Source organism: Chrysochloris asiatica, unplaced genomic scaffold (genome assembly GCF_000296735.1).
Source record: "Chrysochloris asiatica unplaced genomic scaffold, ChrAsi1.0 scaffold00168, whole genome shotgun sequence".
Taxonomy (NCBI): domain Eukaryota; kingdom Metazoa; phylum Chordata; class Mammalia; order Afrosoricida; family Chrysochloridae; genus Chrysochloris; species Chrysochloris asiatica.
The window spans coordinates 1885566-1906757 of NW_006408686.1; the positions used below are offsets into that span (position 1 = coordinate 1885566).

General features: G+C 43.9%; 1 protein-coding gene across 1 annotated transcript in view; it reads left to right on the plus strand.

Annotated features, from left to right (window-relative positions):
- The window catches only part of ZNF229 (zinc finger protein 229), a 33918-nt gene extending 18701 nt beyond the window's left edge, over positions 1 to 15217 (plus strand). The window contains exons 3-4 of the mRNA XM_006871489.1: positions 12189 to 12192; positions 15117 to 15217. Coding sequence (XP_006871551.1) covers positions 12189 to 12192; positions 15117 to 15217 — 105 coding nt within the window. The remainder of the gene's footprint in view (positions 1 to 12188; positions 12193 to 15116) is intronic.
- Positions 15218 to 21192: the final 5975 nt, after the last annotated feature.

The following is a 21192-nucleotide window of genomic DNA, read 5'->3' on the forward strand; positions in this document are numbered from 1 at the left end:
GGCTTTAGGAAAATATCACATTTATCTGTGGATTGTCAAAGGCTCCAGTGTATTAATTTAATATATATACCTGAATATTAAGATGAAAGCAATTTTCCATTAACTGCCAGTGGCCTCATTTGTTACACTCAGCCCTAGAGGGCCTCGAACCTCTGACTAGTTTTACATGGTCTGCAACAACTACAGACCAGGGAAAGGACTCTGGGAAATATACATAGTTAATTGCTGATTAGGAAAGCTTACAGCATTGGTCCTGGGGCCCTCCAAACAGGCCACTTGATGGGGTTTGCCTTGGAACCATGCGGCCCTGGTCCAGGTGCTGGCTAAGTAGGTTCTGACTCATAGCAACCCTGTATGGGGTTTCAGAGGAGCAGCTGGTAGGTTTGAGCCGCCAACCTTACTGTTAGAAGTCTAGTTACTTATCCTACAGTGCCACACCAGGACACCAGGTGATGTGCACGCTGGACTGGCCAACGATGTTGGCGTCTACTTTCAAACACACCCTGAGACACTGCAGCTGCCGCGTTGCTGCTTATGGTTAGAAAGAACTCGAATATTAGCTGAACTTATGTGAAGACCTAAAATGGAGTAAGGCCTCCTTCTGTAAGTCAGTCATTCTGAAACCAGGTGCTTTAGAATTTAAACTTTAATACACTTAGAATGGCTGGTGTGATGCTGTAGGGTAAGCAATGAATGCTAACCACAAGGTTAGCGGTTCAAACCCACTAGCCACTCCTCAGAAACCCTATGCAGGGTCGCTGAGTTGGAACTAACTCAAGAGTACTTGATACCACCACCGTACTTGGAATGAACTTTTCATCTTTTGAAATAATGGTTCTCTCCCTCCTGGAATGTTGATTATATAGTTCCTTTTTGAAAATAGTCTTTCTTTCCACCAAGAGTGGAATTACATTTTTATAACCTCTCAGGAATATTTTTTAGAGATTTTCTAAAGCAAGTTCTGTATATTTTTAAGTGCATATTCTTAGGATTTTACTGCTATTGTGAATATACTATTTTTTATCCCAATTCATTTCATACCTTTTTAAAAATTAAAAACATGAGCATAAAAAAGTATCAAAATGCCATTTTTAATTGTCAGATGATCAGTGGTAAAATAGATTTCCCAAATCCACCATCAGTGGAGCTATATGGTAATATGTATGTACTCTTAAGCACTGTGGGGCAGAGTGAAATGGGTAAGGTTGTTTGGGAAACGATTTGTTTGTGCATCAAATTCAATTTGTATAACCTTTGAAATAACAATAAATGTGTAGTCATTTATACTTGGGAGGGAGTGGCACATGTGGGAAAAGATGAACACATACATACGGTCAAGTCCTCTGACAATTTTTTTTTTTAACGATAAAAAAGAAAAGTTAACTACTGTCAGTGTTGGTCAGACACTGTAAATTAATACCTTAAATAAGGCAAGAAAAAACATTACAATGTTGAGTTACAACTATAATACTATCGAAGAGTGGACAGGTATAATTATAATAATACTGAAAGTTAATGGTATGGGTCCTTTTTAGTATGTGCGTGTGTTCACGAATGTGCAGATGCGTGCTTATATGATAAGCAATCAAAGTAAAATATGTACAAAAAGTCATCACAATCGCTCTCTGGCAGGAGTGATTTGGGGTGTGTAATATAGTCATTGTATTTTTACTTATTAAAAGAGTACATAATAACTTTGATGTGTGGTGCTGTGGGTTAATGCGCCAGACTGCAAAGCCATTTGATCTGCAAGGTCGGCGGTTCAAGCTCAACAGCTGCTCCACGGAAACCCTATACAGGGTCGCTATGGGTCGGAACCGACTCGACAACAACAACAATAACAACCTTACAATAAAACTACTTTTAAAAAATTAGCATGGTGGAGCAAAGCCTGTGGCCAAGGATCTATATTGTAACCTCTACAGGTTTTTCTCCTGTCCATCACTCACCACCCAGTATCAACTCTTTCTTTTTCATTCTGTTGGTAGATACTGTTGAGACCATTTTTCACAGGTGTCACAGTAGAACTGCCCCTTAGGGTTCCTTCCTTTTTACAACTGTGATTTGGATGTAAGTTTACAGAGCAAATTGGTTTTCCATTCAACAACTAATACACATTTTCTGACGCTGATTGTAGTCCCCCAAATGTAACAGCCTCTGTCCAACTCATCCCTGTGTTCCCCATGTCCATTCGTCCATCTTTCCTAGTCCTTCCTGGCTTCCATGCTGTATCCCCAGAGAAATACTGTAGAAACATTAACCTCATGGATCTCAATTGCTAAATTATGGGGGAACATGGAGAAAGATAAGTATATTAATTTCAGAATGTGCTGAATGCTTTGAAGATTAAGAAAAGAGTTGATGTCTGCTCCCAGATACAACATTTGAATCAAAACCGGAATGGATGAGATTGGGTCAAGTGTTCAGAGGAGCTGGAGGCAGACAGAGGATCAGTGCAAAAGCCTAAGTGAAATGAAACTGTTTTATGGTAACAGAAAAGCCAAGTATGACTGGACAACACAATGAATGATGGTGACTTAGTTATCTAGCGCTGCAGTAACAGAAATAACTACAAACAGAAATTTATTCTCTCATAGTTTAGGAGGTGGTGGTGGTTGTTAAGTGCCATCAAGTCGCTTACGACTCATAGCAACCCTGTATAGGGTTTCCAAGGAGCGACTGGTGAGCTTGGACCACCGATCTTGCAGTTTAAACGACTTTTCAGTCCAGCGCATTAACCCGCAGCGCTACACCAAGACTCCTTAGGAGGTCAGAAGGACAAATTAAGAGACCAGCTCTCAGGGAAGCCTTTCTCTGTTGGCTCCAGAAGAAGGTCCGTGTCTCCTTTCAGCATCTGTGGGCCTTGCAGATGTACACATGCCTTGGCATCAGTCTCCCCATGGGTCAAGGAGGTTCTCAGCACTGGGACCCCGGGTCCAAAGGACAAGCTCCAGTCCCATTCTTTTAGTGGTGACCGGCCCCTCTTTCTTTGCTTACTTCTTTCTCCTTTCATCTCCTGTAAAATAAAAGGCCAGGCAGGCCACACCCCTGGGAACTTTCCCTTACATCCCGTCAGGGCTACAACCTGATTATATATATATATGTTGTAATCCCCTTACAACAGCCTGATGAGGCCAGTGATTTTGTCATTGTATAGCTTCCAAACCACTAAGAATCCTCGCCCAGCAAAGTTGACACATATGCCTTATTTGCATGTTCCTACCCCAAGGATGTTATGTACCTTATTTACATGATTAACAAGTTAGCCAATCTCCTTGGAGGGCTCAAAACACCTCACCTTTGCATAGTCCTACCTAGACTGCTGGTGTGGCACTGTGGGTTAATGCACCCGACTGCAAAGCCATTTGAACTGCAAGGTCGGAGGTTCAAGCTCACCAACTGCTCAGAAATGGGTTAACAACAACACCTAGACTGCTAACCACAAGGTCAGCAGTTCAAACCCACCAACCACTCTGATGGAGAAAGATGAGGCTTTCTGCTCCTGTAAAGATTTACAGTTTCAGAAACCCTATCCAGGGTCGCTGTGAGTTGGAACCAACTCAATGGCATCTAACATTACCAACCTATTTATTTGGAAGGAATTACATACCATGTAATTCACTACACTGAAGTGGATCATAACAAATTATAGATGATACTATGAAAAACAAGAATCCCAGAACACTTCATTGTGCGCATGCAGAATTTGTACGTAGACCAAGGGGCAATCACTGGAATAGCGATATGCAGGCGACATACTGGAATCCACAATCAATGACCATGACAGCAGCTGTCAAGAAACCAAACAACATATGTTGTTGTTAAGTGCTGTCGAGTCGATTCTGACCCATCGTGACTCTGTATAGGGTTTCCAAGGAGCAGCTGGTGAACTTGAACCACTGACCTTGCAGTTTAAATGACTTTGCAGTGTGAGGCGTTAACCCACAGCGCCACACCAGGACTCCAAAGAACATATGTTGTTGTTGTTGTTAAGTGCCGTCGAGTCGGTTCCGACCCATAGCGACCCTGTACAGGGTTTCCGAGGGTGTAAATCTTTACGGGAGTAGAAAGCCTCATCTTTCTCCCGCGGAGCGGCTGGTAGTTTCGAACCGCTGACCTTAAGGTTCGCAGCCCGATGCGTAACATATAGCATTGAGCAAATCTGTAGCAAAAGACCTCTTTAAAGTGCTAGAAAGCATAGATGTTACCTTGAGGACTAAGGTGTACCTGACCCAAGTCATGTTATTCAATCACCATGTATGGGAAGCCTGGACAATGAATAAGGAAAACCAAAGAAGTGATGTGTTTGAATTATGTTGGCAAAGAACGTTCTGGTTGTACTACTTCCAAGTCAGATATGTTTGTTCTTCCAACAGTCCATGGTATATTCAAAATTCTTTGCCGACATCATCATTCAAATGCATCACTTCTTTGAACTCACATGGAACATTCGACAAGACAGACCATATCTTGGGCCATAGAGTACACTTAACAAATTTTAAAAAATAGACATCATCCCACATATGCTTTCCTATCACGATGGAATTAAATTAGCCATCAAAATAGAAAATCCAAAATATCTGAGATTAAACAGCACACTCCTAAATAACGCCTTGGTCGGTAAAGAAGTCTCAAGAGAAATGAGAAATACTTTCAAGCGAATGAAAATGAAAACTCATTAGATCAAAATTTGTGTAATGCAGCAAATGCAATGTCTAGAGGGAAATTCACAACACTGAATGCATATATTTGAAAATGTAAAAGATTTATCAAACGTCCACTTAAGACAGATGAGGCAGTCAGCTTCCATAAAGATTTGCAGCTTCAGAAACCCTACAAAGAAGCTCTACTCTATTTTATATAAGGTCACTGGTAGTCGGAATGGGTCCTGGTGTGGCTCTGTGGGTTAATGCACCAGACTGCAAAGCTGTTTGAACTGCAAGGTTAGCCATTCAAGCTCATCAGCTGCTTCTCAGAAACACTATGGGTCGGAACCAACTTGACGGCACTTAACAACAACAAAGTAGTCGAAATTGACTCAACGGTAGTGGATTCCTTATTCAATGTTCTTACCCCATTCAGACACCAAATGAAAAGATCTTTTTAAAAATACAAGTCTGACAATGTAAAAAGAATATATATCTCCCATCAGGAGGAACTTCTTAAAGGTAATGTGAAAAGTGTTCCATGCTTTCTTAATTGGTTGAACTATTACTCATCTAAGAGATTCCTCTGCACACATGGGGTCGATTCCAATTCAGTTCGTGGCGACCCCATGTGTGCAGAGTAGAACTGCTTCATGGGTTTTCAAGGCTGTGTGACTTTCAGAAACATATCCTCAGACCTTTCTTCCAAGGTGCCTCTGGGTGAGCTGAACTCCTGACCTCATATGAAAGGGAAACAAATTACCTGGCAATGAGGTCTCAAGCTTAGTAGATTTTCTGGCGAGCTCTTCAAATGAAATGGATCGTGATCCTAACCGCAGAAGGTATTTTAAAATGGTTTTTAAATTGAACAGTTGTGTGTTTATAAAACTAAAGGATGTCATTGCAAAATAACAACTTACAAGACTTTTCAATAAAATGGTAACAACAGTGCTTGACTCCAGGTAATATTTTCTGCTCCCATTTATCAAGGGTGGGGAGAGAAATATTGTAATGAGCATTAATAGTTCACTATTATTTTTACCAATATTGTTGTAGTAGTTAGGTGCAGTGGCTCCGACTCTATGCACAACTGAAGGGGACACTCCTGCATCATCCTTCCTCACAATTCTTGTGTTTCAGCTCATTATTGCTACCACCATCTCACTGAACGCCCTCCGCGTGTTCACTGAGCCCCTCCCTCCCCCCCCACTTTACCAAGCATGATGTCCTTCCCTTTACCAAGCATGATGTCCTTCTCTAGGGACTGGTCCCAACTGACAACATGTCCAAAGTTGTTGTTAAGTGCCGTCGAGTCGGTTACGACTCATAGCGACCTTATACAGGGTTTCTGAAGAGCAGCTGGTTAAGTTTGAACCCCAACTTTGCGATCCTGTGCTTATCCTACAGTGAGGAAGTCTTAAGCCATCTTGCCTTCTAAGCAACTTATAAGGTCTTCTTCCAGGACAGATTTGTTTGTTCTTTTGGCAGTTCATGGTACTTTCAATATTCTTCACCAACACCGTAACTCAAATGTATCAGTATTATTATAGGTAAATGGACAGAGCCGCCGGTGACCCTGACCTATCCCCAAGACATCCTAGTGTCTTTCCCACCAGGCTGCCGCGCGCAAGGGCTTCTGGGCATTGTAGTCCATAGACGTCCCTGCGCATGCGTTCTGGATGCAAACGCGTGCTCGTGGCTACTTGTTTGCGGAATTTAGGTGAGTCCCTGCTAGACGGTTCGGCCACCTAGCCAGTGGGCGCGAAGGACGCGCCTTCTATTCGACTTGGAAGCTGGAACCCGGCCTCCCTGAGACGCGCTGGGGACTCGGTTTGGGAGGCAGCCCTGAAGTTCGTGGCTGGACCTGGGTGGTGGCTTGGGCTGTCCGTTTCTGGACCGGGGCGGTGGAAGAAGACCCGGGTTTGGGAGGTCATCATGATTCAATGAGAACTTTGCAACAGCCAGGAAGTGCAAATTAAACAACAAATTGTTACTGAGTTGCAGTCAACAAACAGGAAATGTGACTCTATTTGATTAAAAAAAAAAAAAAAACTAGACAATTGACGTAATTATTCTAGATTTGGTTATGTTGTTTTATGTCGTGGAGTAACGAGACCCCTATAGGACAGAGTAGGATTTCCTAGGCTGATTTTATTAGATATGCGCATTTATTTTTATATTATTATTAATTAGGCTAAAATCTTTATGTAAGCAGATTTCCAGGCCTCTCTTCCACTGAGCGACCTTTGGGTCAGCAGTCCAATGTTTAACCATTGTATCACCAGGTCTCCTTAGGTATGATTATAGCGTTCTTTAAAAAATGGCATGTCCTTTAGATCTACGTGGGGTAAGCACTGGAGTACTAACCACAAGGTTTGCAGTTCAAACCCACCAGCTGCTCCACAGAAGAATACTGAGGCTTTGTATTCCCGTAAAGATTTACAGCCTTGGAAACCCTATACAGGGTTGCTATGAGTAGGAACCGACTTGGTGGCACACAAGTCCTCTTGCTGAAAATGATGAGGACTTGAAATTCTTCAGTATGGATTGCACCTCAATGTAAATAAAACAAAAAAATCCTCATTACTGCACAATAAATAACATCATGATGATTGGAAAAAAGATTGAAGTTGTCAAAGATTTCATTTTGCCTGGATCCACAGTCAAGAAATCCGATGACATATTGCATTAGGCAAATCTGTTGCACGAGACTTCTTTAAAGTGTTGATGAGCAAAGATATCAGTTTAAGGGATAAGGTGTACCTGACCCAAGCCATGACATTGTCAATAGCTTCATATGCATGTGGAACTTAGAGAAAGAATCAGAAAGACCAAAGAAGAGTCGGTTTGAGTTATGGTGTTTGTGAAGATTATAGAAAATATCACGGAGTGCCATTTGTCATGGAAAAAGTACAGCCAGAATGCTCCGGAGAAGTGAGGATGGCCACACTTCATCTCTCACTCTTTGGACATGTTATCAGGAGGAACCAGTCCCTGGAGAAGCGCATCATACTTGGTAAAATGGAGGCAGACCCTCCAAAGAGATGTATTGGTACAGTGACGTCAACAGTGGACTCAAATTTAACCACTGAAAACATGGTGCAGGACTGGGCAGTGTTGTATTCTGTTGTGAGTCAGGGTTAAGTTAGAACTGGCTAGACAGCACCTAACAACAGTGATGTTTTGATGCAGGTTACAAAGTAGCACTTATGCTATTATGAAACATTATGTTGTTGTTATGTGCCGTGGAGTCGGTTCCGACTCATAGTGACCCTGTACAGGGTTTCCGAGGCTGTAAATCTTTACGGGAGCAGAAAGCCTTATTTTCCTCCCCTGGAACAACTGGTAGTTTCCAACATTATATGTACCTTTAAATTGTAATATACAAGTTCTTTGGTTCGATAACTACAAACAGCTGTAACTACTACACTACCAGAACACCTTCTACTGTAGGTTTGTTGTTGTGAAGTGCCGTCGAGTCAGTTCCAACCCATAGCGACCCTGTATAAGGAGCACTTGATAAGCTTGAACCACTGACTTTACAATTCAAATGGCTTTGCAGTGTGACACATTAACCCACAGCGCCACATAGGTAGAGTGTTATAAACAACAAAAGGTATTGTACTATACAAACACCAATATTCCTTAACGTCCCCAAGACTTAAAAGGCTGAGAGGAACAGTTGGCAGAACCTGGAAAAATAACTATGAGATGAGCGCCACCTACAGGAACTGTACATGGAACAACCCTGCAGGGAAAGAGCTGGAGGAATAAATACCGTCTGCCCTCTATGTCCCTCTCTGGTTTTCCCCACTCACTTAAATGGAACCAGAAGACAAGGGAATCCATTGATGTCAGCAGGACAGGGGAGAATATTGAGTGTATTTGGAGGGTTTCAGTTTGAGAACCAAGAACCTCAGCTGCTGGGCTCTTTCTAGAGCTAATACTATTTTTCTTAAATCTATAGGAGTCGTAAGGAGCTCTGGTAGCGTAGTGGTTACGAATCAGGTTGCGAACCTTAAGGTCAGAAGTTCGAAACTACCAGCCACTCCGCGGGAGAAAGATGAGGTTTTCCGCTCCTGTAAAGATTTACAACCTTGGAAACCCTGTACAGGGTCACTATGGTCGGAACACTCGCCGGCACTCAACAACAACAACATAGGAGTCCTGGTGTGGCGCTGTAGACTGTCAGACTGCAAAGTCGTTTGAACTGAAGAGTCAGTGGTTCAAACTCCTTGGAAACCCTATACAGGGTTGCTATGGATCGGAATCCACTCAAAGGCACTTAACAACAACAACATAGGAGTCCTGGCATGGCTCTGTAGGATAAGCACTAGACTGCTAACCACAAAGTCTGCAGTTCAAACCCACCAGCTGCTCCTCAGAAACCCTATACAAGGTAGCTATGAGTCAGAATCAACTTGATGGTGCTTAATAACAACAATCTCTAGTCCTAAGGGTCCTTGGTGGCGCTGTGGTTTAAGCACTAGACTGCTAACTGTAAGATTGCTCCTCCAGAGTAAGATGAGGCTGTCTGTTTCCATATAGATTTCAAGGCTCAGAAACCCTATGGAGGGCCATGATGACTCACAGTTGACTCAGTGGCAGTGGGTTGGGTTTGGCTCCTCGTCAAAACCACCTTGCAGTTCAAACTGACCTTGCAGTCCAGGGCATTATCCCACAGTGCCAGACCAGGACTCCTCGGGAAACCTTAGCTCTACTTAAAAAAAAAAAGTCCTTTCAACTAATTGACTGAGACCACCGGAATGATCTAAGATACTGCCCACGTTGTTGTTAGGTGCTGTTGAGTTGGTTCCAACTCATAGCACAGCTCCTTGGAAACCAGGCCCGGTCCTGCGCCATCCTCACATCCTTCCTGTGTCTCAGCCATTGGTGTAGCCCGTGTGTCCCTCCAGCTCACTGAGGGTCTTCCTCTTATGTACCTGCCCTCATCTGTATAGGAGGCTGGAAGCCCGATGCCTGGGGCTACCTCTAGGGAAAGGCTTTCTCTGTCTTTTGGCTCTGGGAAAGGTCTTTGTCTTTTTCAGCCCCTCCCTTATTTGGTTCCTTGGTTCCTCCTGTGGCATCTACCACCCCCAAGTCCCCGGTACCATTGAGTCGATTCTGACTCATAACAACCCTGATAAAACAGAGTAGAACTGTGCCTTAGAGTTTCTGGAACTGTAAATCTTTATAGAAAAAAATAGTTTCATCTTGCTCCTTCAAAGCAGCTGGTAGGTTTGAACTGCTGACTCCGTGGTTACCAGCTCAATGCTTACTTAACCCGCGGCACCACCAGGGCTCATTTGGTATCTACTGGGATAAAGCACTGGAATGCATAGTTGACTTGAACCACAGAGTAGGCAGTTCAAACTCACCAGCCACTCCTTAGAAACCCTATACAGGGTCGCTATGAGTCGGAACCGACTCAACAGCATTTAACAACAAAATACGTGTTGGAGTCCTAGTGTGGTGCTGTAAGATAAGCTTCTGGACTGCTAACGGCAAGATCGGTGGTTCGAGCCCACCAAGCTGCTCCTTGAAAACCCTATACAATGTTGCTATGAGTCAGAACCAAGTTGATGGCACTTAACAAGACTAACAATGTAAATGTGTGGTGGTGTCCTGCCCCCTATCCCTGTGGGTGTAATCCCATGGGGAATGGGGTGTTCTTTGTTGTTAGTGTGGGCCTGTCAGTGCGGGGTGAGACCTAAACCTAGTCACTTCCAAGTTCGGAGGAGTGTTTTACGCACAGATTGCATCACCAATGGGATGAAAAGATAACAGAATTCTTCCAAGAAGTTATGAAGCCCCCTAGTAGATGCCAGAGTCCTGGTATGGTGCTGTAGGATAAGCACTAGACCACAAAGTCAGTTCCAACTCATTTCAACCCTGTATAGGGTTTCCAAGGACCGGCTGGTGAGCTTGAACCACCAGCCTTGCAGATCAACCAACTTTACAGTCCAGCCCATTAACCCACAGCACCACACCAGGACTCCAACACATATTTTAGGAGGACCCAATTAAGTCCATCACATCAAAGGATTAAGGGAGAACTTGAATTGTTTGAACTTGGAAACTTGGAGGAGGAACCCTCTGGAGCTGGACCTTGGGCCTTGGACCCCTAAGGAGGTGTGCTGGCTGATGGGGATCTCTGAGCTCAGAGAAGGAACCTGAGAGCCGGACTTCTGATGCAGAGACAGCAGCGGGCTGGGGCTGGTGTTGGTGAGGTGGAACATAATGAAGCCGGTTCTCCAGGTGTAGGAAAACAGCAACGTGGATTCAGTGTGGAAAACAACTGCTATTGGGGTGAAGTCGCATTATTGGGGTGATACAAGAACAGGAAGCCAACAAGAAGGAGCAAGTCCCTTCTTCCGCGACTAACTGCAAAATCTCTCTACCCCCATTATCAGAACATAGTGTAGCACCAGCTGGCAAAGCAGAAATGTGGTTTCAGATTCCAGCGTCAGATTGCAAACCTGCTGCCACCGAGTCAACTCCAACTCACAGAGCCCCGAGGGTTCCCAAGACTAAATCTTTACAGGTGCAGGCAGCCTCAGCTTTCTAACAAGGAGCTGATGGTAGGTTCAAACTTTGAACCTTGTGGTTAGCAGCTTAGTGCTTAATCCACAGTGCCACCAGGATCCTTTCAGCTTTGCTTAAAAGCAAAAGGTTAGAGCAGAGAGCCATTAGCTTGAAGGTTAACAGGGCGTCCAGCTTTGCCCTTGTCCCAGTGGTCCTTGGTTTGGAGGATGGATGTGGTGTGTGCTTGGCGTTTTAGGAAACAGTGACATTCAAGGACGTGGCTGTGGTCTTCACAAAGGACTCGCTGGGGCTGCTGAACAAGGCCCAGATAGTCCTATACCGAGACATGATGCTGGAGAAGTTCAGAAACCCCGTCTCACTGGGTGAAGACAGCCCCCTTCTGGGATTAAACCTCAAGCCACTGGGCATGTTTTCTCAGATGATCAGTTTCCAGACAGAACGTCCCTGCTGGGGCGCAGAGAAGAACACTGACCGATGGAGAGAAAACTCCAAAGAGATGACTGTGCAGGTAAGAACCCTGCTATTGGGATTGATTCACAGGTAAGTAGGAGCCATGGCCCCTTGTGAAGGCAGTGAGGGGCTCCCTTCAAACCCTGCCGATGGACCTGGTTGATGTGGTCAGTGAGTCCCATCACCCCCCTTACTTCCTTACACAGTTAGACTATCATTCTTCCCTCATGTATCTTGGCATCAGGTTGGTAAAAGTTTGCACATCACCAAGCACCTTAGTTGGTGCCTTTGATTTGGGCCTGGGATCTGGTTAAGTGCAATAGGAAGTGTGGGCTTGTGTTTTAGTTGTCTGTTGTTAAATGCTGTCAAATTGGTTTTGACTCAAAGCGGCCCTGTATAGGGTTTCCAAAGAGTGGCTGGTGGGTTTGAACTGCTGACCTTGCAATTAGCAGCCCAACGCTGGCCCTACAGTGCCACATTTACCTGGTTGGTAATGTGCCGGGGAGTCGGTTCCAACTCAGAGCGACCCTGTACAGGGTTTCCGAGACTGGTAATCTTTACAGGAACAGAAAGCCTCATCTTTCTCCCACGGAGTGGCTGGTAGTTTCAAACTACTGACTTTGAGGTTAGCAGCCCGACTCGTAACACTACGCTACCTTACAGTGCCACACTAGGACCTCTTATTTATCTTGTTAAGTGCCATCAAGTCAGTACCCACTCATAGCAACCACAGTGCCACACCAGGATTCCTCTTCATTATCTAGTGTTACTAAAATCACAAGGCGCACAGTAGCTCCATAGGATAAGCACTGGATTGCTAACCCCAAGGTCAATGGTTCAAGCCCACCAGCCACACCATGGGCGAAAGATGACGCTTTCTGCTCCCACAAAGAATCATAGCTTTGGAAACTCAACAAGGTCTCTATGAGTCCGAACCAACTCCAAATGAACTCGATAGCACTCAACAAACTGAAATAAACGTGGGTGGCTTTAACACACAGGAATCTTATCTCCGTGTAGGAGGCTAAAAGTACCAGCTCTAGATGAAGATTGGCTTTCTCTGTTGACTGACTTCTCTGCCCTGTCTTTTCTGAATTCCTGCTCCTGGAAGAGCTTCCTGAGGCTCAGCATCTCAGCTTCCTAATCGGCTCCTTTGATACTTTGTGTGGCGCAAACTCAATACACAGCCTCCACGAATCCTGCCTCAGGATAATAAGGATGACCCATTCATAAACAGGGTTATAAGCACAGGGTGAGATAGGATTTGGCAGCGCACATTGAGGGGATATAGTTTGATCCATAACAGTTTTGTTTATTCATGGTGGGTAAATATCTAACCCATTTTCAAGTCCTCAGAGGCTCTTGTTGTTAAGTGCTATCGGGGAAGTTCTGACTCATAGCAACCATCTATAGGGTTTCCAAGAAGCAGCTGGTGGGTTTGAACTGCCGACCCTGGGTTTGCAGTCCAGTGCTGATCCACAGTGCCACACTAGGAGTCCTCAGAGGCACTTATATGAGGATGTTTCAAGAAAATTACAGAAAAATGGAATTTAAAGATAATAAAAATATTTCCACAAACTTTTTGTGACGCTGTAGGATAAGCACTGGATCACAAGGTCAACTTGAACCACAAGGTACAGTTCAAACCCACCATTCACTCCTTAGAAATCCTGTACAGGGTCGTTATGAGTCAAAACCGCCTTGACAGTATTTAACAACAACATATAACTTATAATTTGCCATTTTATACATTTATACAATTCCGTGTTGTTAAGGTCACAGTGCTGTGAAACCATCCCATCTCTCTCTAAACTTTTTCCAAATCTTTCCAAATGTCTTCATGACTCCAAATGGAAACTCTGTACCCACTACGCAATACCTCCCTCCTCCCAGGCCATAGTAACCTCGAATCTACTTGTATGTTCACGTTAACTTCTTCTATATAATTCGTCGTGGAGTTCTGGCACTGATTTTATTTTATTTCGTTTTTATTGTGAATAATGTGATAGTTTACATGGGAGAACACCAGCTTTACATTCATCCTATCATATATCGTTTCATTGCAATGATTACAATCTCCTCCATGCATCATCGAACAACCAAAGGGTATACCCTACACGCCTGCCCCCCAACTGTCAGCACACAGCCCCTCTCCCTCCCTGAGTCTAGAGTTCCCAGCTGCTCCCTCTCTCCACGTCATTGTCTCTGCCTCCATTTCTGGCATCACTGCTTCTCTGGGTAGGGTCCCGCACTCTAGTCTTCTCACTTAATGGTCCCAGGGTCCTCTGCTCCTGGACTGCAAAGTCAACCACTCCCCTCCTTTTGCTACAAAATGTCTACCTTTATATTTCCAACCCTCACAGTCAGTCCTGATAGCAATTATTCACTATAGTACCACAAGCGTCTTATCCCCATCTCCTTTCATCAGCCCCGTCCCAACAGATTGGAAACCACTCAGTAGAGTCCATGAACTTTTGAAGCCCCTTACATATATTTATACTGCTGACAACAAAATAGTTAAAGCCTTTTTATCAACTTTTAAAGCAGGGAGGTGAATCTCTTCTTTGGACTTCCCAGCAACACCTGATTTCCAATTGGCATCTTGTTGAATAGAAAACAACGTCCTATCCTATCCAACTTCATCTTCGCCAAATATCGGGACCAATGATTTCTTTGTTCTCTCAACCAAATTCTCATGTTCTCATAAGATACAGGATTAAAAACAACATTTCAGATCTTTAGGAGAAAAGATTTAGCTCCCTCTCCCAGGAAGGGCTCAATTGGTGGCAGATTTGGAAGTAAGGATTTAGTGACGTAGCCAAGAGTCAGGATCATGCCAGAAATCTTCAAGGAGTGTGTCCCATATTTAGAAAAAGATCTTTCCCTCTGAAGACTGGGCGGGCGTGTCTTCAGATTTTAGAAGATGAAAACTATGTGGTAAATGCCATTAGTTTAGAAGATCCAACAGCTTGGAAGGCCTTGGCACAGGTCTCGACCCAGAATCTTGGAGAAAACCCAGCATAACGGCCAAGTCCTAGAATCCTCAGGGAAGATGTAAGAGAATCCACATAGAAAAGAAAGTGTGTGCCTGTGACTGGTGTATCGAGAGCTTTCAATGGGCATCATGTGATCATGATGCTTCCCAAGAATGTGAAGGAGAGGAACATTGTGGGTGCAAAGAAGGGGAAGAAACTTGGCTATGGAATCAACAAGTGGATGATAGTCCATCCAGCACCTTTCAAATGCAGTCACTGTGGAAGGGATTCGTAGATGATCCAAATCCTCACACTTACCTCAGCCCTCACATAGAAGAACTGTCTTATCCATGTGACCAGTGTGGCAAGGACTTGAGTGAAAGCTCAGATCTTGTTCACAATCTGGTCCTTTCAGAGAGTAAACATAACTACTGTCACAAGTCGGCAAAGGGTTGGACACAGAGCGCCCACCTTCCCAGACATCTAAAAGTCCCCTCAGGAGACAAGCCCTATAAATGTGATGAATGTGGTAAGGGCTTTCGGCGGACCTCCTCTCTGCACAGCCATCATGGAATCCATACAGGAATCCTACACAAGTGATGCCTGTGGTAAGGGGTTCCGCGTCAGGTCACTGGTCCGGATCCATCAGGGGGAAAACCCTGTAAGAGTGTGAAGAGTGTGGGAAGGCCTTTGACCAGAGCTCGAATCTTCTGGTCCCTCAGAGGGTGCACACTGGAGAGAAACCCTAAAAATGCAGCCAGCGTGGTAAGTGCTTTAGCTCCAGCTCCTTCCACCACGTCCACCAGCGGCTGCACATGGGGGAAAGCTGTATATGGCTGAGTGTGGGAAAGGCTTCAGCCTAAGCCCACACCTTCAGATTCACCAGGGAATGCATGCAAGCGAGAAACCCTACCGTTCAGTTTGTCACACTCACCAGCAAGTTCACAATGCCACGTGGGCAGAAAGGCTTCCCTTACTGCTCCCATTTTCATTCGCTTCAAAGAGACCACACTGGAAAGAAACCCTACCGATGTGATGCATGTGGGAAAGGCTTCAGCAGGAATTCCAGCCTTCACATTCATCTCTAGTCCACATGGAAGAGAAACCTCTAAGTGTAAAGAGTGTGGCAGGGGCTTCAGTCACAACCCTATCTCCTTGCCCGCCAGCAAGTGCACAGAGATGGGACACAGCAAATGTGTCATGAGAGTGCGAGGGTTTAGTTATTACAGCTCCGATGTGCTTTCTCATCGAAGACAGCAAACAAGGACGGACACCCTGTGTCCTAGTTGATGAGGGACATAGTCAGCCATTGGAAGGGCGGGAGGAGCAAAGGGCAGGGTCGTTGCCATTTATGGGGTCTGCCTATAGCACTGAAGTAGGCAGTTCTCAAGAACATTCCAGAAAACACCCATGAATCTGAAGAACCTCCGTGGAGCTCCCATGAACTGTCTTCTGCTGCGGCAGCAAGTGATTCTCTACAAATGGGCGGTTTGAAGCAGTAGCCAGAGTACAAGTGAAACTGCATGAAATCATCTACCCAGTGAAAGATGTTTTAATTGGGATGAATACGGTAAGGGCTTCTGCCTTTAGGTTTGTGAGAAATCCTTGGTGTGACACTGTAGGGTAAGCACTGGGCTGCTAGCTGCAAGGTTGGTGGTTTAAACCCACTAGCCGCTCCTTGGAAACTCCATACAAGGTCACTATGAGTTGGAACTGACTCAACACCACTAACCATCTATCTAGGGAGCCTGGTGTGACACTGTAGGATAAACACTGCACGGCAAACTAAAAGGTTGGGAGTTCAAACCCATCAGCTGTTCCTTGAAAATCTTATATAGGGTCTCTATGAGTCAGAACTGACTTGACTTCACTTAACAACTTAACAACAACATATTAAAAAGACATTGGTGTGAAGGCCATTCAAAAGTGTGCTCCGAAATGAAACACCTGTTACTAGTGTTATGAGAACATTCGTCTGTAGTTAGGTTTTCAGATCCACGAGACTCTACCAGTTTATTGTATCAAATCTGTTCTTCAGATGATCTCTAAATTCAGGTGGGATATGTTCAAGGTCATATTTTGGCTCTCGTGGACTTGTTTGCATTTTCTTGAGCTTCAATTTGAATTTGCATATGAGCATTTGATGGTCTGTTCCACAGTCTGCCCCTGGCCTTGTTTTGACTGATGAGATGGAGCTTTTCCATCGGCTCTTTCCGCAGATGTAGTCAATTTGATTTCTGTGTATTCCATCTGGTGAACTCCATGTGTATAGTCGTCTCTTATGCTGTCTAAAGAAGGTATTTGAAATGAACAAATCATTGATTTTCCAGAATTCTATCATGCGATCTCCAAGCATCATTTCTGTCACCAAGACCATATTTTCCAACTACTGATTCTTCCTCTTTGCTCCCAACCTTTGCATTCCATTTACCAGTAATGATCAATACATCTGGATTGCATGTTTGATCGATTTCAGAAGTTGGTAGAATTCTTCTATTTCATCCTCACTGACTTTAGAGGTGGGTGCATAAATTTGAATAATAGTGGTATTAACTGGGCTTCCCTGTAGGCTCATAGATATTATCCTATCACAGATAGCTTTGTACCTCATGACTGATCTGGATATGTTCTTTTTGACAATGAATGTAACACCATTCCTCTTCAATTTGTCAGAGGTAGCCCAATGGAATGCGGAAATCATTGGAAAATCTCTGATATTCCATGCGAGTAAAGTTTTACTAAAGGTATACAGAAACAGCTGCAAGCATACATTGACAGAGAACTTCCAGAGGTTCAAGCCAGATTCAGAAGAGGCCTTGGAACGAGAGATATCATTGTTGATGTCCGGTGGATATTGGCTGAAAGCAGAGAATATCAAAAAGATGTTTACCTGTGCTTTATTGACTACACAAAGGCTTTCGATTGTGTGGATCATGACAAGCTATGGACAACATTGCGAAGTATGAGTATTCCAGAACACTTAATTGTGCTCATGAGGAATCTGTACCGGGACCAAGAGGCAGTTATTTGAACAAAACATGGGAACACTGAATGGTTTAAAATTAAGAAAGGTGTACGACAGGGTTGTATTCTCTCACCATATTTATTCAACCTGTATGCTTAGCAAATAATCTGAGAAGCTGGCTTATATGAAGAAAAACATGGCATCAGGATTGGAGGAAGACTCATTAACAACCTGCGATATGCAGATGATACAACCTTACTTGCTGAACGTGAAGAGGACTTAAAACATTTACCGATGAAGATAAAAGAGCACAGCTTTCAGTATGTAAAGAAAACAAAAATTCTCACCACTGGACCAATAAACAACATTGTTATCAACGGAAAAAAGATTGAAGTTGTCAAGGACTTCATTCTTTTTGGGTCCGTTATCAACACTCATGGAAGCAGCAGTCAAGAAATCAAATGACATATTGCATTAGGCAAATCTGCTGCACAAGACCTTTTTAAAGTGTTGAAGAGCAAAGATGTCAACTTGAGGACTAAGGTGCGCCTGACTCATGCCATGGTATTTTCTTTTCTTGTTTTGTTTGTCATCTTGTCTAGATGGGTCTGGTAAAAAGAGATGGGGATAAGATTCTTATGATTCAATAGTGAGTAATTGTTATCATTACTGTCACAATTGTAAAGGTAGAAGTTTTGTTACAAAAATGGGGAAGTTAATCTTACAGTCCAGAAACAGAGGACCCTAGAACCATCAAGGGAGAAGAGCACAATCAGAATGCGGGACCTTATCCAGAGAAGCAGCAATACCAGAGATGGAGGCAGAGATGGGGACATGGAGAGAGGGAGCAGCTGAAGACTCTAGATTCATGGGAAGAGAGGGACTGAGAGCTGGCAGCCAGGAGGCAGACTTGCAGAATGTGCCCTTTGGTGCTTTAAATTATTATATATGCCTGAGGGTTTAAAAAAAAAAGTTAAAATCAGTAGAGAGAAATACATTGAAAGGATTATAACCATTGCAACAAAACAAAGCATAGGATTTGTTGAATGTGAAACTGATGATCTGTGTAATCAATTCACAATAAAAATTTTAAGAAAAACAACCCTATACAGCAGGGTGAGGGTGAGTTGGAACCAATTTGATGGCACTTAAAAACAACAACAATGCAATGGAAGGAGTCCTGGTGTGACACTGTAGATAAGCACTGGACTGCTAACTGCAAAGTCAATCGTTCAAATGCACCAGGTGCTCCTGGAAAGCTCTACACAGGGTCGGTATCAGTTGGAAACAACTCTACAGCACAGAACAGCAACAATGTAACGGAAGAAGGTATTGGAGGCCGGGAGGTGGGATTCTTGCCTACCATGCAGGCAGCTTGGGTTTGATTCTTGGCCATTGCACCTTAGGTACAGCCACCACCTGCCCCTCAATGAAGGCTTAGGTCAGGGGGGAGGAATGTCCAGCCCGCGAGCTGCATAAGGCCCATGAAATCATTTGGTCTGGCCCTATCAAGGCCTCCGCGGTTCAGCCATCATATTAGGGATGAGCCAGTGAAATGTTTAACCAAGTATAGCAATCTAATTTTTTTGTTTTTCATCTTAACATGATTCCCCTCTTTTACCCATTCAAACAATGCCTCAATCCCTATGTCCTGAAGCCTTGTTATTCCAAGGTTATGCATACATCATCATTTACCTCTGTCCCCTTAGCCCATGCAAACCTTCCCAACTGTTCTCCCATCCGCTTAGTCCTTCCATTCCCCTTCCCCTTCTTGTGTATTGACTGCCCCCGCCCCAGCACCCAAGCTATCCTATGTCTATTCCCTACCCTGTGCTCTATCTTCCCCTCCCTCCCTCCCCTCATCTCATCCCATATATCCCAGTGATCAACAATTACATATATAATTTTTCCCCCTTTTGGGTGGGTTCTTTTTCTTACTCTTTTACAATAATAGCCCTATGTAGTATTTCTCCTTTTGTGACTGACTAATTTCACTCAGCATAATGTCCTCAAGATTCATCCATGTTATGTGGTAGCTTGCAGCTTCCTTGTTGTTCTTCAGGGTAGCATAATATTCCATTGTGTGCATGTCCCACAGTTTGTTTATCCGTTCTTCAATTGATGGGCATTTAGGCTGTCTCCATCTTTTTGCTATTGTAAATAGTGCTGCTATGAACACTGGTGTGAATATCAGACTAATTTTGAAGTTGATAATTTTGTATGGCCTGTGAATGATGTTATAAATTTTGGCAGAAAAAAGGCACCCCACCCCTGGCTTATGTGTTGTTATGATGCTGAGCAGATATCAGTAGAGCTTCTAGACTTCCAAGGACCAGGAAGAAAGTCTGACAATCTGCTTCTGAAAATCAGCCAATGAAAACCCTTTGCCTCCCAGGGATCTGATCTGCAATCTCTCATGGGGATGGTGCAGGGCTAGGCAGTGTTTCATCCCCTTGTTATGGGCTTGTCGCGAGTCAGGGGCCAACTGCAGCCAACAGCAACAGCATAAAATGGAATAGCATGGTACCCTTAGACATAATCGAGACCTAGAAAAATGTCCACAGAAGGTTAAGGGAAAAAGAAAATGAAGAAACCAAGTTGTAAACGTTCTTTGTCATAGGACCTCTGAGTGATGCACAAGATTTTGAGAGTTCATACCAACACTGGAGACCATATTCACCACCATGGCCACTTCCAAGGTCTGTTTGCTTGGAGGATGTAACCCAGACTTTGCTGAAAGTAGGAAAGTATTGCCCCAAATCATTTTCTCCAGGCTTTACCCTCCTCTGTAACAATTTTATCATTAGATATTCAGCAAGTCTTATCCAGTGTTTCTTCCTCACGGGTTGCTAGTAGAGCTCATGAAAGAGCTTATGATTGGAGAGCACAAGTAATGACGGAAGAATGTGAAGATTCACCGTAGCAAGAGAACAGGAGAGAGACAGAAGGCAGTAGATCTAAGCTATTGCTCCCAGCATGTATAACAGGTATAAATGTCCTCTCACTGGATGGCCTTCCTTGATAACTCCTTGGCCTGCTGGACCTTATCCCGTGTGTCTTCCTAGGTAACCTAAAGTTTGCATGACTTGCAGATGGAATAGTCGTGATTGTAGTTAAGTCTAGGGGTGATGTGCCGGTCACAGCAGAAATTCCAGTTGTCACCTGGTCAGCCTGTACACAGTGCACACAGAAAGCACACAGTGGGTTAAATTGTTGTTGTTGTTGTTGTGAAGTGCCGTCGAGTCGGTTCCGACCCATAGCGACCCTGAACAGGGTTTCCGAGGCTGTAAATCTTTACGGGACTTCCCTTCATCCCTGGGACCTGTGGCTCCTGGGTCTTAAAAAGTCCAGTCTTTGGCCTGGGAATACTTTAATACTTTGTACTGAGACTTTCAGTGTTTTTGGATTATCATATCTTATGTGGGTTCTTTATTTACCATGTTACTTTTTTTTTTTTAATTCACTGCCTTACCAAAAAAAACACCTAGCAGTTGTAGAACATACAAAGAAGAGAAGTTTCAGTAGCCATAACCCTCCCATCCAGAGAGCATGCTTTGTGTGTGTATACGTGTAATGCATAAATACAGCTGTTTTTTTCTTTTTGCAAAAA